This window comes from Pelophylax lessonae (genome assembly GCF_965119305.1).
Source record: "Pelophylax lessonae genome assembly, chromosome: 12".
NCBI classification, from domain to species: Eukaryota; Metazoa; Chordata; class Amphibia; order Anura; family Ranidae; genus Pelophylax; species Pelophylax lessonae.
In genome coordinates, this window is record NC_138779.1 from 199,208,011 (window position 1) to 199,230,437 (window position 22,427).

A 22,427-nucleotide genomic window follows, 5' to 3' on the forward strand; every position below is an offset into this window, starting at 1 on the left:
AGACCGTCAAATAAGGGCCGTGGCCTGGGTCGTGGTGCTGCTGGTAGAGCTCCTGTTGCAAGGAGAGGACATGGTCGATCTGTGCCAGCTACACGCACAAGTGAAACACCTTCCTCAAGTGTGAGTAGGCGACAGAACCTGCATCAGTATTTGGTAGGGCATCAAACGCCCCTAGAAGTGATGAGGCCAGAACAAGTTGAGGCGATAGTAGATTGGTTTGCTGCTGACAGTGCCTCCAGTTCCTTCACATTGTCTCCCACCCAGTCTACTGCAGAAAGGTCAGAGTTGGCACCTGCAGCCAATGTCCAACCGTCTTTCACCTCACCCCCTTGCAAATCAGGCCAGCAGTCTGAGCCCCAAGCCATACAGCAGTCTCTTATTCTTTTTGAGGACTCTGTCAGCAGGGTTTCCCAGGGCCATCCACCTAGCCCTGCCCCAGAAGTGGAAGAGATTGAGTGCAGCGATGCCCAACCACTTATTCCTCAAGATGAGTACATGCAAGGATCATCGCAGCACGTCTCCGATGATGACGAAACGCAGGTGCCAACTGCTGCGGCGTTCAGCATTGTGGAGACCGACAAGGAGGGCAGGGGTGAAGACTGGGTGGAAGATGATGTGGAGGACGATGAGGTCCTCGACCCCACATGGAATGAACGTCATGCAGGTGAACTGAGTAGTTTGGAGGAAGAGGCGGTGGTCGCACAGAGCCACCAGCACAGCAGAAGAGGGAGCAGGGTGCAGAAGCGGAGCGGCCGTGCCCTAGACACTACGCCCGCTACTGCCCAACGCAGCAAGGGAACGAGCGCACCAAAGTCAGCTCAAAGGAGTTCTCTAGCGTGGAAGTTCTTTAGAAAATGTGCTGATGACAGGACACGAGTGGTTTGCACCCTGTGCAATCAGAGCTTGAAGCGAGGCATGAACCTTCTCAACCTGAGCACAACCTGCATGATCAGGCATCTAAGTGCAAAGCACGAGCTGCAGTGGAGTACACACCTTCAAAACCAAGAAACGTCTCTGGCTCATCCTGCTTCCTCTTCTGCTGCAGTCTCGGCCGCTCCAGCCACATCTGTAGTGATACCGGCACCTGCCACCCCGCAAACAGACGATCTGTCAGCAACACCACCACCTGGGTCACCAACAACCATCTCCACAATGTCCCGTGGAAGCGTTCAGCTTTCCATCTCCCAAACACTTGAGAGGAAGAGGAAGTACCCCCCTACCCACCCGCGATCCCTGGCCCTGAATGCCAGCATTTCAAAATTATTGGCCTTTGAAATGCTGTCATTCCGTCTGGTGGAGACGCACAGTTTTAAAAACCTTATGTCGGTGGCTGTCCCACAGTACGTCGTGCCCAGCCGCCACTACTTTTCCAGGCAAGCCATCCCTTCCCTGCACAACCAAGTGGGGGAAAAAATCAGGTGTGCACTGCGCAACGCCATCTGTGCCAAGGTCCACCTAACTACGGATACGTGGACCAGTAAGCACGGTCAGGGGCGTTATATCTCCCTAACGGCACACTGGGTAAATGCAGTGGCGGATGGGCCTGAGGCGGATAGCAATTTGGCGCATGTCCTTCCACCACCGAGGATTGCAGGGCGCTTCAGTTTGCCTCCTGTTCCTAACTCCTCCTACTCCGCTTCCTCATCCTCTACCGCCTCCTCATCCGGACAGCGTAACACCTTCACCACCAACTTCAGCACGGCCAGGGGTAAACGACAGCAGGCAGTTTTACAACTTGCCTGTTTGGGGGACAAACCACACACCGCGCAGGAGTTGTGGAGGAGCATGGAACAGCAGACAAATGAGTGGTTGCTGCCAGCGAGCCTCAAGCCCGGCCTGGTGGTGTGCGATAACGGGCGAAATCTCATAGCAGCTCTGGGCCTAGCCGGTTTGACGCACATCCCTTGCCTGGCGCATGTGCTGAATTTGGTGGTGCAGAGGTTCCTTAAAAACTACCCCGATATGTCAGAGCTGCTGCAGAAAGTGCGGGCCGTTTGTGCGCACTTTCGGCGTTCTCACCCTGCTGCTGCTCGCCTGGCAGCGCTGCAGCGTAACTTCGGCCTTCCCGCTCACCGCCTCATATGTGACGTGCCCACAAGGTGGAACTCCACCTTGCACATGCTGGAAAGACTGTGCGAGCAGCAGCAGGCCATAGTGGAGTTTCAGCTGCAGCACGCACGCGTGAGTCGCTCTGCGGAACAGCACCACTTCACCACCAATAACTGGGCCTCCATGCGAGACCTGTGTGCCTTGTTGCGCTGTTTTGAGTACTCCACCAACATGGCCAGTGGCAATGACGCCGTTCTCAGCTTAACTATCCCACTTCTATGCCTCCTTGAAAAAACAATTCGGGCGATGATGGAAGAGGATGTGGCACAGGATGAGGAGGAGGAGGAGGATGAAGAGGTAACATTTCCAAGGCTTTCAGGGCAGTCATTCGCAAGGGGCTCCGAGGGTGGGTTCCTGCACACGCAAACGCCAGGGACGCAATTGTCCAGCAGGGGCACAGTTCTGGAGGATGAGGAGGATGAGGAGGAGGAGGAGCTGGAGGAGGAGATGGAACCATGTTCACAGCAGGGTGGCACCCAGGCCAGCTCATGGCCATCACTGGTGCGTGGCTGGGGGGATACAGAGGACACGGACCATACACCTCCCACAGAGGACAGCCTTTCGTTGCCTCTGGGCAGCCTGGCACACATGAGCGATTACATGCTGCAGTGTCTCCACAACGACCGCCGAGTTGCCCACATTCTAACTTGTGCTGATTACTGGGTGGCCACGCTGCTGGATCCCCGTTACAAGGACAACGTACCGTCCTTAATTCACTCACTGGAGCGCGATCGCAAGATGCGCGAGTACAAGCGCACGCTGGTAGACGCCATGCTGCTGGCATTCCCATCTGACAGCGGGGCCACAGTGGAAGCACAAGGCAGAGGAGGAGGAGGAGGAGGTCGCCAACGCAACCAGGGCACCGCCAGCACCTCAGAAGGCAGGGTTAGCATGGCCGAAATGTGGAAAAGCTTTGTCAGCACGCCACAACAAACAGCAGCACCAGCAGCTCAGATGGAACGTCTTAGCAGGAGGCAGCATTTTACCAACATGGTGGAGCAGTATGTGTGCACACGCCTACATGTAGTGAATGACGGGTCTGCCCCCTTCAACTTCTGGGTCTCCAAATTGGGCACATGGCCTGAGCTTGCCCTTTACGCCTTGGAGGTGCTGGCGTGCCCTGCAGCCAGTGTATTATCTGAACGGGTATTTAGCACGGCTGGGGGCGTTATAACAGACAAGCGCAGCCGCCTGTCCAGAGACAATGTGGACAAGCTCACGTTCATTAAAATGAACCAGGCATGGATCCCACGGGACTTTTCCGTACCTTATGCAGAATAGCAATGGATACCGACCTTACCCACCCATTGTTCCATTTTTGCTCTTTCTCACTCTTTTGGGGTGTACCCTCATTTAAAATTTGTGAAAAGAAGCAGTGTTGGCTACCTCGTCCTCCTCCTCAGGGCCAGATTAATGTAGGGGCTATTGGAGCTGCAGCTCCAGGCCCCTACCTTTTATATAGGCCCCGGGTTGGCCATATTCACTGTTACCGCTCTTCTGTCACTTGTAAACACAGAAGTCTGGCTTCTATGCTCGCTTCCCCAGGCAGCACCCTCAGAACCTCCCCACACAGCGTGAAGGCCGGACAAGGAGGGACAGTTGGCGATGCATGGATGTGTTTATGGGCTTCAGAGACAGCATCCCATGTTGAATTAGGCATGCATGGCTGCACCCTTCCTCCTCTGGGTTCATGGCAAGGCACGGCCCTAAGGCCCTTCAAAATCCTCAGCACCAAGCCCATGATGCTGTTAATCCGGCCCTGGTCCTCCTCCACCGCCGCTTCCACCTACACCGCCCATAGGTGTGCGCAGCCTATTGCATTAAGGTGTGCACCCCAAAGTTGAAATACACATGCATGTGTTTTCCAGCAGGGAGAGTAATGTATCGGGGCCATGTACCTGTAGGCAAGGAGAAATAGAGCAGAGCAGGTCCCAGGGAGATCTTTCCCATCTCCTCACTGGCAATGCTATGTGCCCTAGGTGATTAGGGTGTGCCCAGGCACACCCAGCACACCCTGTGCGCACGCCTATGTCACCGCCACATCCACCACCACCTCAACCTCCCTCCTACTCCATATGGGCCTCGTCCTTCAGAGATGAAGAAGAACATTGTTTTATTTTTCTGTTTTTTTTTGTTGTTTTAAGTTATTTCCCTATCCACATTTGTTTGCAGAGCACTTGCCATGCTCTTAATTACGTTTTGCTGCCATTTGCAGCACTCTAGCCCTTTCCTTTGGTGTTTTAGAGCCATTTTAGTGCCTTAAAGTTCGGGTCCCCATTGACTTCAATGGGGTTCGGTGTCCGGGAAAAGTTCGGTAAAAGTCCGGGACACGGACCCGGACTTTTTTTTAAAGTTCGGCCGAACCCGTCGAACACGGACATCTAGGTGTCCGCTCAACCCTAAACAAAAACAAAAATGATCCGAGTCACAGCACCAAAAAAAAAAAAAAATGTAAAGAGAAAGTGTAAAAATCTAAAAATGAAATGAACAATAAAAAAAAGCAATTCCACGCAAAAGCGAACGCATACGTACGTCACACCCACGTAAGTAAACAATGTTCAAACCACACATACAAGTTATCGCCGCAAACATTAGAGTGACAGCAACAGTTCTAGCCCAAGACCACCTCTGTAACTCTAAACTGTTAACCTGTAAAAATGTTTAAAGTGTCGCCTATGGAGATTTTTAAGTACCAAAGTTTGACGTCATTCTATGAGTGTGCGCAACTTTAGAGCGTGACAAGTTAGGTATCTATTCACTCTGTGTAACATCATCCTTCACATTATACAAAACAAATAGGCTAACTTTAGTGTTTTGTTTTTTTTTTTTCAATCTATGAAACCGTCCCCCCCCCCCCCCCAAAAAATGCGTTTGAAAAATTGCTATGCAAATACCATGTGACATAAAAAGTTACAATGACCGCCGTTTTATTCCTTAGGGTCTCTGCTAAAAAAAAAAAGCATATATAATGTTTGGGGGTTCTGAGTTATTTTCTAGCAAAAAAAAAAAAAATTATGATTTTTACAAGTGCCAAAATAGGCATGGAAGTGGTTATGCAAGATCACCATTATTGTTTTTATTTATCACATGTGTTTGATGTGTTGGTTTTTGCACATTTAACTTCTTCCGATCCGTGCTATAGCCAAAGTACAGCTACAGTGCGGACTCAAATTTCTGGGAGGCCGTCTTTAAACGGCCTCCCAGAAACAGGCTCCCCGTGCGCTCCCGCGAGCGTGCATCGGGGAAAATCTGTGTCGGCCGTGTCCCTTGGACACAGCCAACCACGGATCGTGGTAAATGGCCAATCACAGCGGCCATTTACCACGTGATCGGCCCATGCAATGAGAGATGATCTTATATGTACAGTAAACATATGAGATCATCTCTCATCGCCAGCTCTCCTTCCTCACACAGAGACTGCGTGTGAGGAAGGAGCAGAGCCGATCAGCCGTTCGGGGACACAGAGGAATGTAATCAGGGCACTGATCACCAGTGCCCTGATTACACAAGGTAAATAAAATACACTAAGTGCCCACCATCAGTGCCCACAGTGCCCGCCATCAGTGCCCCCCATCAGTGTCCACAATCAGTGCCCATAGTGCTGCCAGTCAGTGCCCATCAGTGCCTGCTCATCTAGGCACTGATGAGCACTGACTGGCAGCACTATGGGCACTGAGTGTGGGCACTGATGGTGCTGCCCATCAGTGCTCATCAGTGCCGCCCATCAGTGCCACCCGTCAGTGTCCATCAGTGCCACCCATCAGTGTCCAGCAGTGCCGCCTCTCAGTGCCCATCAGTGTCGCTCATCAGTGCCACCTCTCAGTGCCCAGCAGTGCCACCTATCAGTGCTCATCAGTGCTGCCTATTAGTGCTCATCAGTGCAGCCTATCAGTGCTCATCAGTGCGGCATATTAGTACCTCCTCATCAGTGCCACCTCATCAGTGCCCATAAGTGCCACCTCATCAGTGCCCATAAGTGCCACCTCATCAGTGCCCATCAGTGCAGCCTATCAGTGCCCATCAGTGCCGCCTCATCAGCGCACATCAGTGAAGGAGAAAAATGTATTTATTTTCAAAATTTACTCACAGAAAATAAGAAAAACTTTTTTTTTTTCAAAATTTTCTGTCTTTTTTTTTTTGTAAGAAATAAAAAACCCAGAGATGATTAAATACCACCAAAAGAAAGCTCTATTTGTGTGAAAAAAATGATAAAAATTTCATATGGGTACAGTGTAGCATGACCGCGCAATTTTCATTCAAAGCGTGAGAGCACTGAAAGCTGAAAATTGGCCTGGATAGGAAGGGGGTGAAAGTGCCCGGTAGGCAAGTGGTTAACTATGTTATTGTATAATAGCACAGCACTTTTCTTACATAACAAACAAAATTACCAGTTTTGAAGAATTGTTAGGTTGTGTATTTTTTTTTATTGAGCTCGTGGGACAGCACAGTGGCTTAGTGGTTAGCACTCCTGACAGCACAGTGGCTTAGTGGTTAGCACTCCTGCCTTGCCAGCATTGGGGGCATTGGTTTAAGTTCCAGTTGTTACCCTATCTACACACGGGCTTTGCATGATCTCCCATTGCTTGTGTGTTAGCCTTGTATTTGTATGCATGCATGTTAAGGATAGTGGATTGCAAGCAGGGAATGATGTAAATGTACAATATATGTAAAGCACTGCATACGTTGTTGGAACTATATAAATACATAATATACCATGTATTACCGTAATAAATAAATACTTTAAAATTAGCAAACGCTTTTAAAAAATAACATTTAACAAACACTTACCAGGTGGTTTAAGAGTTCCTCGGAAACGTACACACTCATCATCTTCTCCTAAACAAACGGACGATTTTGTTGCATTACAGCCGTTCTGGGTGTTAAACGCATAGCAAGTTGGACATAGTCTGCCTTTCGGTTCAGTCTGATCAATGATTGGCACTAAATAAGAGGAATAATATGTCTTTTTAAACAGATATGGTGAACATAGTGTCAGAAAAAAAAATAAAGTATATATATATATATATATATATATATATATATATATATATATATATAGACCGGTTCTGAACCGCCCACCGCATATATACTCCGGCAGGGCGGCCCTCCTGCTCGAACCGACGTAGGACTAGGTCGGTCGCACGCCTGCAGCTAGGTGGCGAGTGCGCGCCACCGCGCTCCCGCCCCCACTTGGCAACGGGGGCTCCGATGCACGGGGCCGGCAGCTCCGATTGGCACCTGACACCCGCGATCGTTCCCCGCTGAGAGAGAATGGTCGGCTGTTGTAAACACAGCTGACCATTCTTCTCCCTGGAATGACCACAGAGCTCCCGTGATCCTATAATATAGGATCACAGGTCTCTATGGTCATTTCACAAGCCACCCCCCCCCCCACAGTTAGAATCACTCCCCTAGGCTCACATTTAACCCCTTGATCACCCATAGTGTTAACCCCTTCCCTGCCAGTGTCATTATTACAGTAACAGTGCATATATATAGCACTGATTACTGTAGTAATGTCGCTGGTCCCCCAAAAGTGTCAAAAATGTCAGTTCGGGGTCCGATCTGTCCGCCACAATGTCGCAGTCCCTGTAAAAATCGCAAATCGCCGCCATTACTAGTAAAAAAAAAACAATAAAAATGACATAAACCTTTCCCGTAGTTTGTAGACGCGATAACTTTTGCGCAAACCAATCAAAATACGCTTATTTCGTTTTTTTTTTTTTTTTTTACAAAAAATATGTAGCAGAAAACAAATTGGCCTAATATGTTAAACAATTTTGATTTTTTTTTTCGGAATGTTATATAGCAGAAAGTTAAAATTATAGTTTTTTTTTTTTTGGAATGTTATGTAGCAGAAAGTTAAAAATATTGTTTTGTTTTGTTTTTTTTTTTTCAGAATTGTCGCTCTTTTTTTGTTTATAGCACAAAAAATAAAAACCGCACAGGTGATCAAATACCACCAAAAGAAAACTCTATTTGTGGGGAAAAAAAAATATCAACTTTATTTGGGTACAGCGCCGCGCGGCCATGCAATTGTCCGTTAAAGTAACGCAGTGCCGAATCGCAAAAAATGGCCTGGTCATTAAGGGGGCAAATCCTTCCGGTCCAGAAGTGGTTAAAAAAAACCGTAATGTAATTCTAGTTTTATGTTATCCACCATAATGCAGAAGAAACACAGACAAGAAAAAAAAAAAAAAAGTGCACATACGCCATACTTACTGTTATAGCTTCCAGAGTTGCACTGATTTCCACTACAACATTCCACGTTAAGATGTAAATAAACATCCTGACCTGCAGATACGTGGTAAGTTTTGTTGCAAGGCAAGTTCAGTGCACATCGTTTATAAATGGAGTGAGATTCTTTACCTGCCCAAAAAAAAAAAGAAAAAAGAAAGATTGAGTATATATATATATATATATATATATATATATATATATATATATATATATATATATATATAAAAAAAACAAAGCCTTAAAGAGGAAATAAACTCCCCCCAAATAAAATGAAAAAAAAAAACCCTGTAAGACAAAGGCAATGCATTGTCAGTGCATCAGCTCATTATGAAATATTTACCTTAAAACGAATCCCCCGTAGTGCCGCTGCTCAGCAACAGGACAGCCGACATGTCCGGCTGTCCTGCTTCCTGGTCCGCGTCCTCCGGCCATCTGATTGGCCGGAGGCGCGATTACATCACTCACGCTCATGCGCGCAGGATCCGCCGTTCACGGCACGGGGCTCTGAAGGAACGGCACGGGTGGCCGTTCCTGCAGAGCGCATGCACCGATGACATCACCGGCTGCATGCCACGTAAATATCTCCTAAACGTTGCAAGTTTAGGAGATATTTATAGCACCTATAGCATAGTTGCCTACATTTGAAAACATTTTCCAGGGACACTTGGTATCAATTACTTACCACACCCACTTCCCTGAAGCTCTGCCCACTCTGCATAGTTAATCTCCACCTACTTATCATCAGATTATAAGGTCTACTCAATAAAGAGAGAATTACAGGCAATTGAAAAGTGAATTTCAAACTTAAGGCCAAAGTAGCAGAGTTGGAATAATTCTCCCATTCAGCTGCACTACTTCTGCCTAAAGTTTAAAATTCTCATCACAATTCCCTGCAATTCTAAAGTGTCAGGTGTGACCATACAAAAAAATGTAATATCTAAATATAATTAAAGTGTAAATAAGTACGATAAAACCTAATTATACTATATGGTATAATTAGGTTTTAATGGCGCCAGGCGGCCCCATTACATAACTGCGCATGCGCTTGCCTGGCCGAGCTTGTACGAGCTTTCCCGAACCCGGAAAGGCACATGCACAGTTACGATGTCGGCCTGCAACCATTTTTTTTACGGGCACCAGCTGCCTGTAATGGCCATTTATGGGCAGCCCGATTGACGGGACAATGTAAATTACCCAGGACAGGCTCCTATTTCCCGGGATTGTCCCTGTAAAAATGGGACAGTTGGCAAGTATGCTATAGAGGTAAGCCTTAATATAGGCTTACCTATAGTTAAAAGTCTTTAAAGTGGGTTTACAACCACTTTAAAAATGTGGGGATTTTAAAGCCAATTAAACCCTCTTAATGTATTACTGTAATGCATTCAAGTTGCATATATGGTAAGCAAAAAGCATTTTTTTTGTGTTTACTTTTTTATTTGTTAAAGTGTTACTAAACCCAAGACTCTGCATTCACTATATCTGGTCTCCCACAGTACACAGAGTATAGAAATGCAATTATTTTAGTATTCTCTGTGATTTCTCAGCTTTTCATACCTCCCTTCTTTTTGGGAAGTAAGTATATATATTCTATGCACTTGACACATTCTCTTTCACCTGCATATATCATTATCTACTCTTTATACATGACACGTTCATGTGGATGTTTTTATTCTATTCTTTCCAGACCACACAGCAATCTGTTTGTGATCGGAGACTGATTTTCTTGCACTGTTTTTGAAAGTTTTTTTCTTTTTCTACGGATTTCCCACTATCCAGGCAAAATGATCTCACTAAAGACTGAAGGTATTGGATTTTGATAAGTTTACTTTGAGTTTTTACATAATAGGTTGACTTATTGCTGGTCCCATGTGCTCTGCTCTCCCAGGCTATGATATCCGGTTGGATTCCCCTCATCGCTCCTTTGGTCTGGTGTGTGTTTTTTTTTTTCTTGTGTGTTGATTATCCTGAATATTGATTTTTTAGTATTCTTATATGCTATTATATTTTTGATTGACATCTGTATAGTGTTAACCACTTACCGTCTGCTCACTAGAGCTGTACTGCGGCAAAGTGGCTCTTGTAGGTCTGACGACGTAGTACTACGTCGGCAGACACTTCCCCTTCTAGGCGGCGCGCGCGCGCCGCCGGAGGCTCGTTCCCGCTGTATTCAGTCACAGCGGGAGTCAGGCCAGGGGAGGAGCAGCGGCGATCACCGCTGCTCTTCAGCGATCATCGGGGAATCGAGTGTGGAGATCCGCCCGCTTGTGTGATCTCCTAAGTGACAGGCAGGGTCAGATTGCAGGGTTCAGCATAGCTGAACCCTCGATCACCTCCCCCCACACACGTCAGTAAGCACCAGGCATACATTAACCCCTCCCTCTCCAATAAAATTAACCCCTTCCCTGTCAGTGTCATTTTTACAGTAACAGTGCATATTTATAGCACTGATTACTGCAGTAATGTCCCTGGTACCCCCAAAAGTGTCAAAAATGTCAGTCAGGGGTCCGATCTGTCCGCCGCAATGTCGCAGTCCCGCAAAAAAAATCGAAGATTGCCGCCATTACTCGTTAAAAAAAAAACACCAAAAATGACAGAATTCTTTCCCGTAGTTAGTAAACGCAATAACTTTTGCGCAAACCAATCAAAATACGCTTATTGCGATTTTTTTTACCAAACATATGTAGCAGAAAACAAATTGGCCAAAAACATATGTCCATATGTTGTATACATATGGACATATAAATGTAATTGTCGACTAATATGATCTGTCTTTAATTATATTTTGTATCTTTAGTGGTGTTTATCTATCTGTTTCGGATCCTGAAGAAGCCCCCACACTTGAACGAAACGCATAGATACAGCTTCAGATAAACCCACATTTGGTGTTAAAGTGGTTGTAAACCCACTTTAAAGACTTTTACCTATAGGTAAGCCTATATTAGGACTTGCCTATAGGTGCTATAAATATCTCCTAAACATGCACTGTTTAGGAGATATTTACAGTGCATGAAGCCGAAGACGTCATCGGCGCATGCACTCTGAAGGAACGGCCACCCGTGCCGTTTCTTCAGAGCCCAGTGCCATGAACGGCGGCTCGTGATGTAATCGCGCCTCTGGCCAATCAGATGGCCGGAGGACGTGAACCAGGAAGCAGGACATGTCAGCCGTCCTGTAGCTGAGCAGGCGGCACTGCGGGGGCTTCGTTTTAAGGTTAGTATTTCATAATGAGTTGTATGCGATGCATACTAGCTCATTATGCCTTTGTCTTACAGGGTTTTTTTTTTCCATTTTTTTGGGGGGGAGTTTACTTCCTCTTTAATATCTCTGTTCAGTGAGATATATAATTTTGTGATGTACTCTATGTTCAAGACGTTATACTGCTTTTAGGTTTTTGATACCAATAAAATGTATTCATTTTTAACATTGTCTATATCTTCATTTATGCCTGGCACCTCTAAATTCCTCTAACTTTACCCCTGTTTCTCCTGTTGGAGCAGGAGGGGTGGTTTGTTCCCACAAATTTATTTTAGTAAATATAAACTGCTAAATACCTTTTCTCATCAGCAGTATAGAGCAGCCTTGTGACTTCTATCAGTGTCTGGAAAAAGCGTGTAGGAGGAGTTTTCATACTGCACTGTCCTATCAGGATGCAGGACCCCTGACCCTCTGTCTGGACAGTGCTGATTGGCCTTGTGTTGATCACCTGCACTCTTCCAAGAAAAAAAAAAAACTCTCTAGCAATACACACCAAACTGAGCTTGTGCAGTCTGACTCCAGTAACTCTGTCTTATGTAGACATGTTATGGGGATAATGCAAGAAGAGGAGGATCTGTGCATGCAGAATCAAACAGCCTTTTTACACAATGCGGATGATTAACTCCTTAGGTTCCACAGTGAGTATATCAAGCATACTTTTCTGCATATACAGACTGATTTTACTGATGCAGATTTAGTAACATTTTAAGTGCATTAGAAGAGTTGGATTGCTGCTCTAACACAGCTCCAATCAACAGTGCTGCACAAGGAGCCAGGGCATTGCTGACTGGAGTTGCGTCCAGGGGGAGTGTCAGGCTACTGAAGAGTCAGACCCCTTTCACACATGCGGACCATTCAGATCCGCCTGTCAGTTTTTTAGGCGGATCTGAACGGATGCCCCATGCATCTCTATGGGGCAGCGGATGTCAGCAGAGACAGCGTTTGGAGGAGGAAGCCGAGTCTAGGAGGGAGAATGACAGAAAGCGCAGCAGACTTGCAGGAGTGAGCGAGGAGGATCCAGTTCCTTTGCCATCGCAGGCTTATTATGGTCACAGAGGAAGTTTCATACTATATTAGGGTTTAAAGGCGGAATGGTCTTCTTCAATACATGAGATTTTCCGTGGTCACGGCTGAGGTTCCATACTGACCCGGAGGTGCATGGTGGAGTGATCCTTCAAATCACTCACTGTGCTATTTGACCATAGTGGCTACAGTGGTCCATGCTTGGCAGTAAGAGTCAGTGTGTGGTGGAGGTGGAGGCTCAAGCTCACCATTGCATGTCTATTCAACACCTGAGTGAAAGTTCCAGCTTACAGGCTTTTGGATTACTTTCATTTATATTGGACTTTATTTTATTTCATTTTAAAACAGCGCTGCTTGTATGTTTGTTATAGTATACAATATAGCACTTCCTCATTAGGGCAGTGATGTCACCCAAGGGATAAGTCAAGGGTGTCTGTTTAGGACTCAGGCAAGTCTAGGTTTGCAGCATGCTACAATTTTTTGCTGCTGGAGCCTACTGTAGCTACTCTCCATCTCCAGGGAAATTAACTGTATGAGCTGCAAACAGCCATTGGTGAAGGATATGGTCAGTGTGGGTAGGTTGCAAAGTTTAAATGAGGGAGAATAAATATTTCAAACTTACCAAGGCTTCCAAATGCTTCAGAGATGGTCATGCAATCACTGTCTTCTTCACATTCCTTTTCTTCATGTTTACAGGTTTCGGAATTAAGACCATGGCAGGCATAGCACACTTTCTTATTAGCTAGAACTGAAGCATATGTATTAAGGGGTAATAATGTCATTTCATATTGAGTACATATATATATATATATATATATATATATATATATATATATATATAAATATAAATATATATATAGTACATATATATATATATATATATATATATATATATATATATATATATATATATATATATATATATATATATATATATATATATATATATATACAGTATATGTATACCATAATGTGGCTTTATTTACTGTATGTATAGTGTCCTGACTTTTTAAAAGGAACATACTTTATAATGCATCTGGCTATTGCAGAACAAGTGGTTGGTTTATTTTCTTATCCTCCTGAGGAAGCAGGTGATAAGCGCTGTGAAATGCATAGAGGAATACTAATTTGTATTAATGGAGGACAAAATATATCAAGCAAAATGTATTCTCTAACAGTTGAGCTGAATCATATATGATTGTTAAAAAGGAATGACCTCTGCATGTTTTAACCATCTATGCAGATTTTGTAGTTGCTTATTTTTAACAATTGTGTTTGAATAAAAATGATATGAGGGTTCTGTATTCCCCCTGTTTCAATAACTTTGTACTTCATTACTTTTTAGGAGCACCTTCAAACTCTGCTTTGCTATAGAGGATTGGGGTTCATGATATACTAAAGTGTAAGTGTTTCCATTATTAATGGGGATTAATTTGGCATACATATAGTTAGAAATCCAGAAACTTTCTTAGAGTTTACAAGATAGTACAAATCTGAACTTCATGGAGATATAAAAGACACAAGTTAAAAGAGAAGTATGGCACACCCCCCCCCCCCCCCATTTATACTTACCTAGGTAGATGCAGCATCGGTCCAATGCTGCATCTGTCCCCCGACGCCTTTACACTGAGAACCGAGCAATCGAACACCATCGATCACTCGGTTCTGACAGCTCCCCGAGCAGAGAGCTGCTGAATGTCAGTTAGCAGCTCTCTGCTCTGCCCCCTCCTCGCTCATTGGAGCCCTGGGATGGGGAAGGGCGGGGAGTGGCCGGCTTAGGCTCTCACTGTTTGCTGAGAGGCTGAGCTGGGTGTCAGTCCAGGCACCTGGTGGATCCCAACTCTGTGATCGACTTCTGTGATGTCAGCAGAGAGTTGACTTCAGGCCACTCTCGGCTGAAAACAGGTCACAGGAGTGCAGAACAAACTGTACTCCTGTGATCCATAGGAGATGTACAGCCAAACAAGCTTTGTACGTCTCCTTTAAATTAGCCCTGTAATCATTATCACATCATAAAATGCATTATATTACATTTTGATGAAGCAGTGTAAGTTCCATTTATGATATGATATTAGGGAGGGAGACACAGCATAAACCAATTAGCTAATTAACTTAGTACAAGCATATATAACTGCGCTAGTGACCAAAAATACAACAAACTTCCCCAGGAAGACGTCATATATGTATGTGACGAAACGCGTTGGTTCACGGTGAGCTGGCATCACCAGCGCTACCCGGAAGGACGGGCAGAGCCTTAAGCCGACAATCTTATTCCTTTTAGCGCTTACTAATCTGCATTATGTAAGTGGATTACTTTAACTTTTAATACATATCATAACTGTTATATACTATGGAGCCCCTATTGTTTTTTCATATTTAACACATCTGCTCCCCATTCACACCTGAGACCTTGTAACACTAACGAGTCACATGACACCGGGGAGGGAAAATGGCTAATTGGGCCCCAATTGGACATTTTTTTTACATACATATGGTGGCTGTTTGGAGACCCCTGGATTTGTGAGTGTGGGATGAGTGCAGACTTACTGGTGGAATATACTGCCCCCCCCCCCCCCCCATCTGGCATTAGGTGCTCTCCTGTGAGTTTCCCTTGGTACATCTGGTTGGAAGTCCTGCTGAGCCCTGTGATCATCAGCTTATCCTTACCACCTTAGTGGCTGTTTGGCTCCATTACCTGTGCTATCTGGTAACCAGACTTGCATGTGGTGGTGGTGGATTGGTGCACAAGTGGTGGAGAACGACACAGCACGTGTCTATATCCATATTCAAATATTACACTTTGAATCACCATTTCACTTTTTGGAACTTTTTTCATCGGTCACATTTATTATCATTGATGATACGGACATTCAGTCACATTTATATGTACACTCAAATATTATATGTCCATGCTCACTGGTTATTTATGATATTTATTTCTCAAATTTCACTTTATAATTTTTTTTTGCGCAGCTTATTATTTTATAGCTAATTAACTTACAAGAAGAATGCTAACAGAAATAAACATGGTAATAGAGAGATGGTCCCATTGTTGGGTTGCTTTTTTTTTTACCACCCAAACACTAGTTGGGGATGCATCCGGAATGACCTGGGTTTAAAATAAGTACGTTTTTGCTTGACAGGGAACACATTTTTGCAGCAGTTTGGGAGCCGTGAGCAATATATTCTAACATTCCCCTTTACCCGGGCCACTTGACACCTGCTGATGGGAACCTCTGACGTGACCTTCTTGTCGTTCTTCTCCCTTTGCCTCCTACTATTGTGGAGGTTCCTTTTACCCACCTTTCACCCCTTCTGTCCTATTTATCTTGTTCTACTTTCTAAACCCCCATTGATGTACCTCTATGCATTAATAACATTTTGATGCATGCTAATTAGATGCTGGCTATACTGTCATCCTCCCCGTGGCACAGTTTGCTCCCAGATGGGGTGCCTGGATAGGATGGGCATCGCTACTACAATCAAACTGTATTTCATTACGGATGCTTCATTTCTACTGTGTGACTGTTAGCTGATGTATGCGTACCTCAAACCTTATGCTGCTTGTCATTCAGTTACATGGACTATATTATTGTTCTTCTCCTTATTTAATTGTTTGTTCTTATGTAAACACAATAAAAATTATTGCAAGTAAAATAAGTAAGTTGATGATGCTGGCCATCAGACTGATGACATAATCTCTGGATTGGAGGTAATTATTGAAAAAGCTGGGTTTTTTTATGTATCCTTTTATTGGCTATTTATTAGTATCTTTGTTAACTTTTTTAGCCACATAAACATTTCTAAAACACTAAGCAACCCCAACCTCAGCCTCTCTACCCACTTACATGCAGAAGAAATGTATGCACTGGAGAAGGGTTCAATAACACTGAAGATATAGCAAAAAATAACTGTTGGCTACAGGTTATGGAATAGCTGTTCAGCACCAATAGCAATAACAAAAGGCAATCATAGTGTCATAGACTTGTTTAGTTAACATATGAATTTATAAAGTGATAGTTTTGAAAATATGATATTGTTTAAAAAAAACTGTTTAATAGGTAATAATAAATATATAAAAAGTTAAAAATATATGATTTTAGGAGAGAATACTTACTGACTGGGAGCAGAAATAAAGAAAGAAGAAAGACGCTGAAAATAACTGACTTCATTTTTCGTTGGGTTTGAATTGCTCGGTGGTGTTGAGCTTTGGGTGTTTCTCCAATTGTTGAAGTCCTCCTCGGCCTCTGGTATTTATATGATGTTCTATGGTTTCAGGATATTGTTACATAACAGTACGTCATTTCATAGTTAAATATTCTATGTGTATGCATAAACATTTGCAATTAACCCTGTGCAATACATACAATGTGAAGGTTATGTTGACTATAAATTCGTAGCTAGTTCAACAGTGATACTCCTAGATTTAGATAACAAATATTTAGTTAAAATATAATTATTCAGATTTATTTGATAAGCCCTAAAGGTGTAAGGGTGTTTTTTTCTGTAAGAACAAATAACCTCGTAGCCTGTGCAACATATTCTAGTGCCACAAATGTGAAATCAGGGACAACCATGACGTGAATCACCCACATACTCCACCAAGGGGCTTGCTATTACACATGACTGACTAGGGTCTTCCTGCTTTGCCTATATACAGTCCAAAGCCCACACACAACACATTTTTTTGCAATGTGTCATGATTTCTGAGTTATAAACCCTTCACTTACCATTTTCCTGGTCATCGTAGCAACAACTTAACAACTGCTGGGGACACTCTTTGCACAGGGCCCTGCATCTCCTCCTTGGTTACAGGATAGGGCTCAGATCATCTGCTGAACACCTGAGGCCCATGTGACATGGGGGCCTAGGTCACTTGCCGCATGCTACATGGAGGTGGTCTGCTCCTTACTGACAATAGGGTGACTCCGCTATCCACCACCACTAATAACCCAACCAGACTTTCACTTCTATAATTCCCCTCAGGATTATATATCTTACTGTGTGTATCCTACCTGTGATGCTCCTGTTTAATTCTGTGGCCTGACTATGAGCGTTCCCAATTCACACTTCATAGATAGCATGCATCTACTTAAATGACCATACTTCAGCCAGAGGCTAGGTACAACTCCATTTTATCAAAATGTTCAAAGTATCACATAGGAAACAGTCTTTAGTATTAAATATTCTCCATCCAGTAACAAACAAGAAATCCTCTTTAAGTCATCAATGTACCTCTGTCATCTCCTGGTATTAGGGGTGTCCTACCAGGGGTAGAACAAATTGTTTTAGACTCTCAGTGCATCTCCATTCCCATCAGCCTGCTTCCCAAGCTAAGCTAAAAAAAATCCTTTTATAGGATCCTGCCAGAAAGGAAATAAAGCCACATCGCTTCCTAGGAGGACTAGGAAGAACTCTTCTTAAAGGGGCAATAAATGAACCCCTACCTATAAAGGGAGTTCCATCATACAGTGAAAGATGTATGCACTATTCGGTAGACTGTGTCCTTTGTTTGCAAAAAAGGAGAAACACATCTAAATTAAACACAAACACTTGAGTTCATACTGTTCTTAGATTAAAAACTCATGGAATATTTAAAGCATTGTGTTAGTCGTATTATACCAAATTCCTTATATGGCTTTTTAGAGTATGGCTTTAAGATGCTGGCTTTAAGATAACAATAGCAACCAAGATAAAAGGAAAAAGTACCATTACATATTTAAAAATGCTTAATAAAAAAGGATGGGCCTCATGGTTGGACACTCTCAGCCCACTGGCTTTGGAAGTTAGGAGACTCCTGTAAATTGCATGGTAGTAGTGATTTATGTTTCATGTACTTGGTCCTTCTCTGATCTGTCTGGATGGGAGCATATGTTGTTCTAGAACTTGGATATACCTTTCAGCATTGATGGTGCCTTTCCAGATGTGTAAGCTGCCCATGCTGCACACACTCATGCAACCCCATACCATCAGAGATGCAGGCTTCTGAACTGAGCGCTGAGAACAACTTGAGTTGTCCTTGTCCTCTTTAGTCCGGATGACATGGTGTCCCAGTTTTCCAAAAAGAACTTCAAATTTTGATTTGTCTGACCACAGAACAGTTTTCCACTTTGGCACAGTCCATTTTAAATTAGCCTTGGCCCAGAGAAAACGTCTGCGCTTCTGGATCATGTTTAGATATGGCTTCTTTTTTGGCCTATAGAGTTTTAGCCGGCAACGGGGAATGGCACCGTGGATTGTGTTCACCGACAATGTTTTCTGGAAGTATTCCTGAGCCCATGTTGTGATTTCCATTACAGTAGCATTCCTGTATGTGATGCAGTGCCGTCTAAGGGCCCGAAGATCACGGGCATCCAGTATGGTTTTCCGGCCTTGACCCTTACACACAGAGATTGTTCCAGATTCTCTGAATCTTTGGATGATATTATGCACTGTAGATGATGATAACTTCAAACTCTGCAATTTTTCTCTGAGAAACTCCTTTTTATACCCAATCATGTTGCCAATTGACCTAATAAGTTGCAAATTGTTCCTACAGCTGTTCCTTATATGTACATTTAACTTTTTCGGCCTCTTATTGCTACCTGTCCCAACTTTTTTGGAATGTGTAGCTCTCATGAAATCCAAAATGTGGCAATATTTGGCATGACATTTCAAAATGTCTCACTTTCAACATTTGATATGTTATTTATATTATATTGTTGTCACTAAAATATAAGTTTATGAGATTTGTGAGTCCATTCCTTTTTTACTCACAATTTGTACAGTGTCCCAACTTTTTTGGAATCAGGTTTGTATTTTTTTTTACTAGTAATGGTGGCAATCAGTGAGTTTTAGCGGGACTGCAACATTTTGGCTGACCAATTGGACACCTAACAAACACTTTTGACACTTTTTTTGGGGACCAGTGACACTAATACAGTGATCAGTGCTAAAAAAAAATTCACCGTCACTGTACTAATGACATTGACAGGGGAGGGGTTAATATCAGGGGCAATCAAAGGGTTAAGTGTGCTCCTAGGGAGTGCTTTCTAACTGTGTGGAATAGCTTAACTGGAGGAAGACAGAGATCCGTGTTTCTGCTTGGCAGAAACACAAGATTTCCACCTTCCTCTCTCTGACAGAATGGCGGTCTGCCTTGTTCACATAGGCAAACCGCCATTCTGCCTCTCCTGTAAATGATCGGCGGGTCCTGGCAAACATTGCGTCCACTGGACCCGCTAAATGGCTCCCGCTGTGTCCAATCCCAATGGGAGCGGATTGTCGGCAGCGCACGTGTGCGCCCTAGACTCTGCGCACTAAATCACGTACAGGTATATGATTTTGTGCAGGAGGGCCATCCTGCTGTAGTATTTTTTGCGTGGAGCGGTCCTTAAGTGGTTAAAGGACTTATTGGTTGGCACCAAATTTATATGTGGCACTTTATGAATACTTTTTAATATTTAGCTATTTTTCAATTTATGTACACAGATGTTTTTTATACAATTTGCATAGTGAGTGAGAATAAATCATTTTGCATAGAATTGGTTTTAGACAGCAATGGGTTCACATATTTTATTTTTAAAGAAAACCACAGCTTTTACCACAGCAGCAGTCTAATTACAAATCACACCACTACACAGGTCTGCTGTTAGAAATCGTGGGGCCCCGTACAGACTACCTGGCAGGCCCCCCCCCCCCCCAAGAAAATATTAAAGATATATTTAGCTAAAATTACAACAAAATCACTATTATCAGACAAAATATAACATAACTCGCATAATTCCTGCTAAATCTAAAAAAAAAAACTATGTTAAATAAAATAGAAGATGAGATGAGAAAAAATATACAGGCTGGGCAGTTGGAGCTCAGTGATCAGAGAAACAGAGAGAGAGAAACAAAGTTACAATTTACAAATAAACTCCTGAGCAGAGATAACATTAGAGCCAGTGCTGGGAGGGGGCCCACACAAGGGAGGGGGATTAGTGAGGGACAACTGTCTCTTTCTCAACAGATAAAAGCTGATAGCAGGGAGAGGGACAGATCAGATTCAGGTGCTGGAGGAAGATTTCGGTATTTGTTGTCCATCACTAATCCCCCTCTCTGTGTGGGCCCCCCTGTGCGCTCGGGGCCCCCTACAAGAGGGCTGGTGATCCCCCCCTATCAGCGGCCCTGCCACTACACATAGCTCAGTGAGGGGACACTTAAATCAAGTAGCTTTAAAAAAAGATATAGTTCATATTTATTCAAAGCAGACTACGGCCAAAGGTCAGGAGGGAGATTGTGGATTTTTCCTGCTGTGTTCTTGTAAATATACAATGTCTTGGGGCATCAACAGCCTGGTGAGTTGCCTCCTTATGCTAATAAGTACATGCAGAAAATGTTTGGTTTTCCCGAGGTTGTGTGTATGTATACAAGTGTTGACTTCTCACTGGCAAAAGGAAAGAAGGCAGAGATAAATTATGAATAGCCAAAAGTGGTAGAAATTGAATTAAAATAAATTGAATTGAATTGAATAGCTTTGTGTGTGGCCACTATAATGCTGGTCAGATATTTGTCAAATTTGTAACAATTCGGAAAGCTTTCAATCAAAGCTATTTTCCATCCTTAGTTGACATTGTTTTTAGTTTATGAGAAAAGTGCCTATCAAAAAATGCGGTGTAAGCCCCCTAGTTGTATCCATCTGCCTCCATCTCTCCATCACGTCTAGTCTCCAGCTTTCCATCACCCCTTGCCTCCATCACCTCCTGCCTCCATCCCTCCATCCCCTCCTGTCTCCATAACCCCTTGTCTCTATCCCTCTATCACCTCCTGCCTCCATCCCTCTAGTCTCTATCACCTCCTATCTCCATCCCTCTAGTCTCTATCACCTCCTGCCTCCATCCCTCTAGTCTCTATCACCTCCTGCCTCCATCCCTCTAGTCTCTATCACCTCCTGCCTCCATCCCTCTAGTCTCTATCACCTCCTGTCTCCATCCCTCTAGTCTATATCACCTCCTGTCTCCATCACCTTCAGTCTCCATCACCTCCTGCCTCCTTTTGTCCTTTGTTGCTCCATCATTCCTTCATCCATTCTATCCATAACTCCATTCCTCCATCACCTCCTCTATTTATTACTTCATCCCTTCATCACTTTCTCCATCCATCCCTCCATAACTCCATCATGCCACCCTTCTATCCACAAAGGTGATTGCAAGCAAGACTGCATGTACATAGGTGGGAAGTATTATGGGAGGTTTACTGTTTTGACCTCCAACCACTTTTGTGTAGTTTTGTAGAGTTAGATGTTAGTGGTTATGTTTGTTTAAGCCGGGGTATGCCCCACAGGCTTTGTTTTGTACAAAAATTTTGCAATAAAAAGAAATTTAAAAAAAATATATAATCTGATATCTTAAGGCAGGGATCCTCAAACGACGGCCCTCCAGCTGTTGCGGAACTACACATCCCATGAGGCATTGTAAAACTCTGACATTCACAGACATGACTAGACATGATGGGAATTGTAGTTCCTGAACAACTGGAGGGCCATAGTTTGAAGACCCCTGTCTTAAGGTACGGAAGTCTGAGAACGCAGGCTTGCCTTGCTTGTGTGCCTGCCCTGTGTTGATCCATTTGCCTGGGCAGCTGTGCTGGTGCATGACTCTGTCCCTGACTCCCTGTGGAATTTGGATGGCCTGGACACTCCACCAGACCACCTTGAGGGCTCGTCCATTTTGGCTACTCAGCTCCTGGTTTTTTTAAAGGCTGGCGGGCCTGGTGGGATGCGCCATGACATCACTCATCTTGCCTCGCCAGTAACGTGCCGCATAACCTCCGTCAGC

At 44.0% G+C, this 22,427-nt stretch overlaps 1 protein-coding gene across 1 annotated transcript in view; it reads right to left on the minus strand.

Moving 5' to 3' along the window:
• Positions 1 to 16,900, minus strand: part of LOC309568132 (phospholipase A2 inhibitor and Ly6/PLAUR domain-containing protein-like) — a 34,757-nt gene extending 17,857 nt beyond the window's left edge. Inside the window, exons 1-4 of the mRNA XM_082273735.1 lie at positions 16,745 to 16,900; positions 13,250 to 13,375; positions 8,332 to 8,478; positions 6,898 to 7,050 (exon numbers count right to left, since the gene is read on the minus strand). Of these exons, the coding sequence (XP_082129861.1) occupies positions 6,898 to 7,050; positions 8,332 to 8,478; positions 13,250 to 13,375; positions 16,745 to 16,799 (481 nt within the window). The 5' untranslated portion in view covers positions 16,800 to 16,900. The remainder of the gene's footprint in view (positions 1 to 6,897; positions 7,051 to 8,331; positions 8,479 to 13,249; positions 13,376 to 16,744) is intronic.
• Positions 16,901 to 22,427: the final 5,527 nt, after the last annotated feature.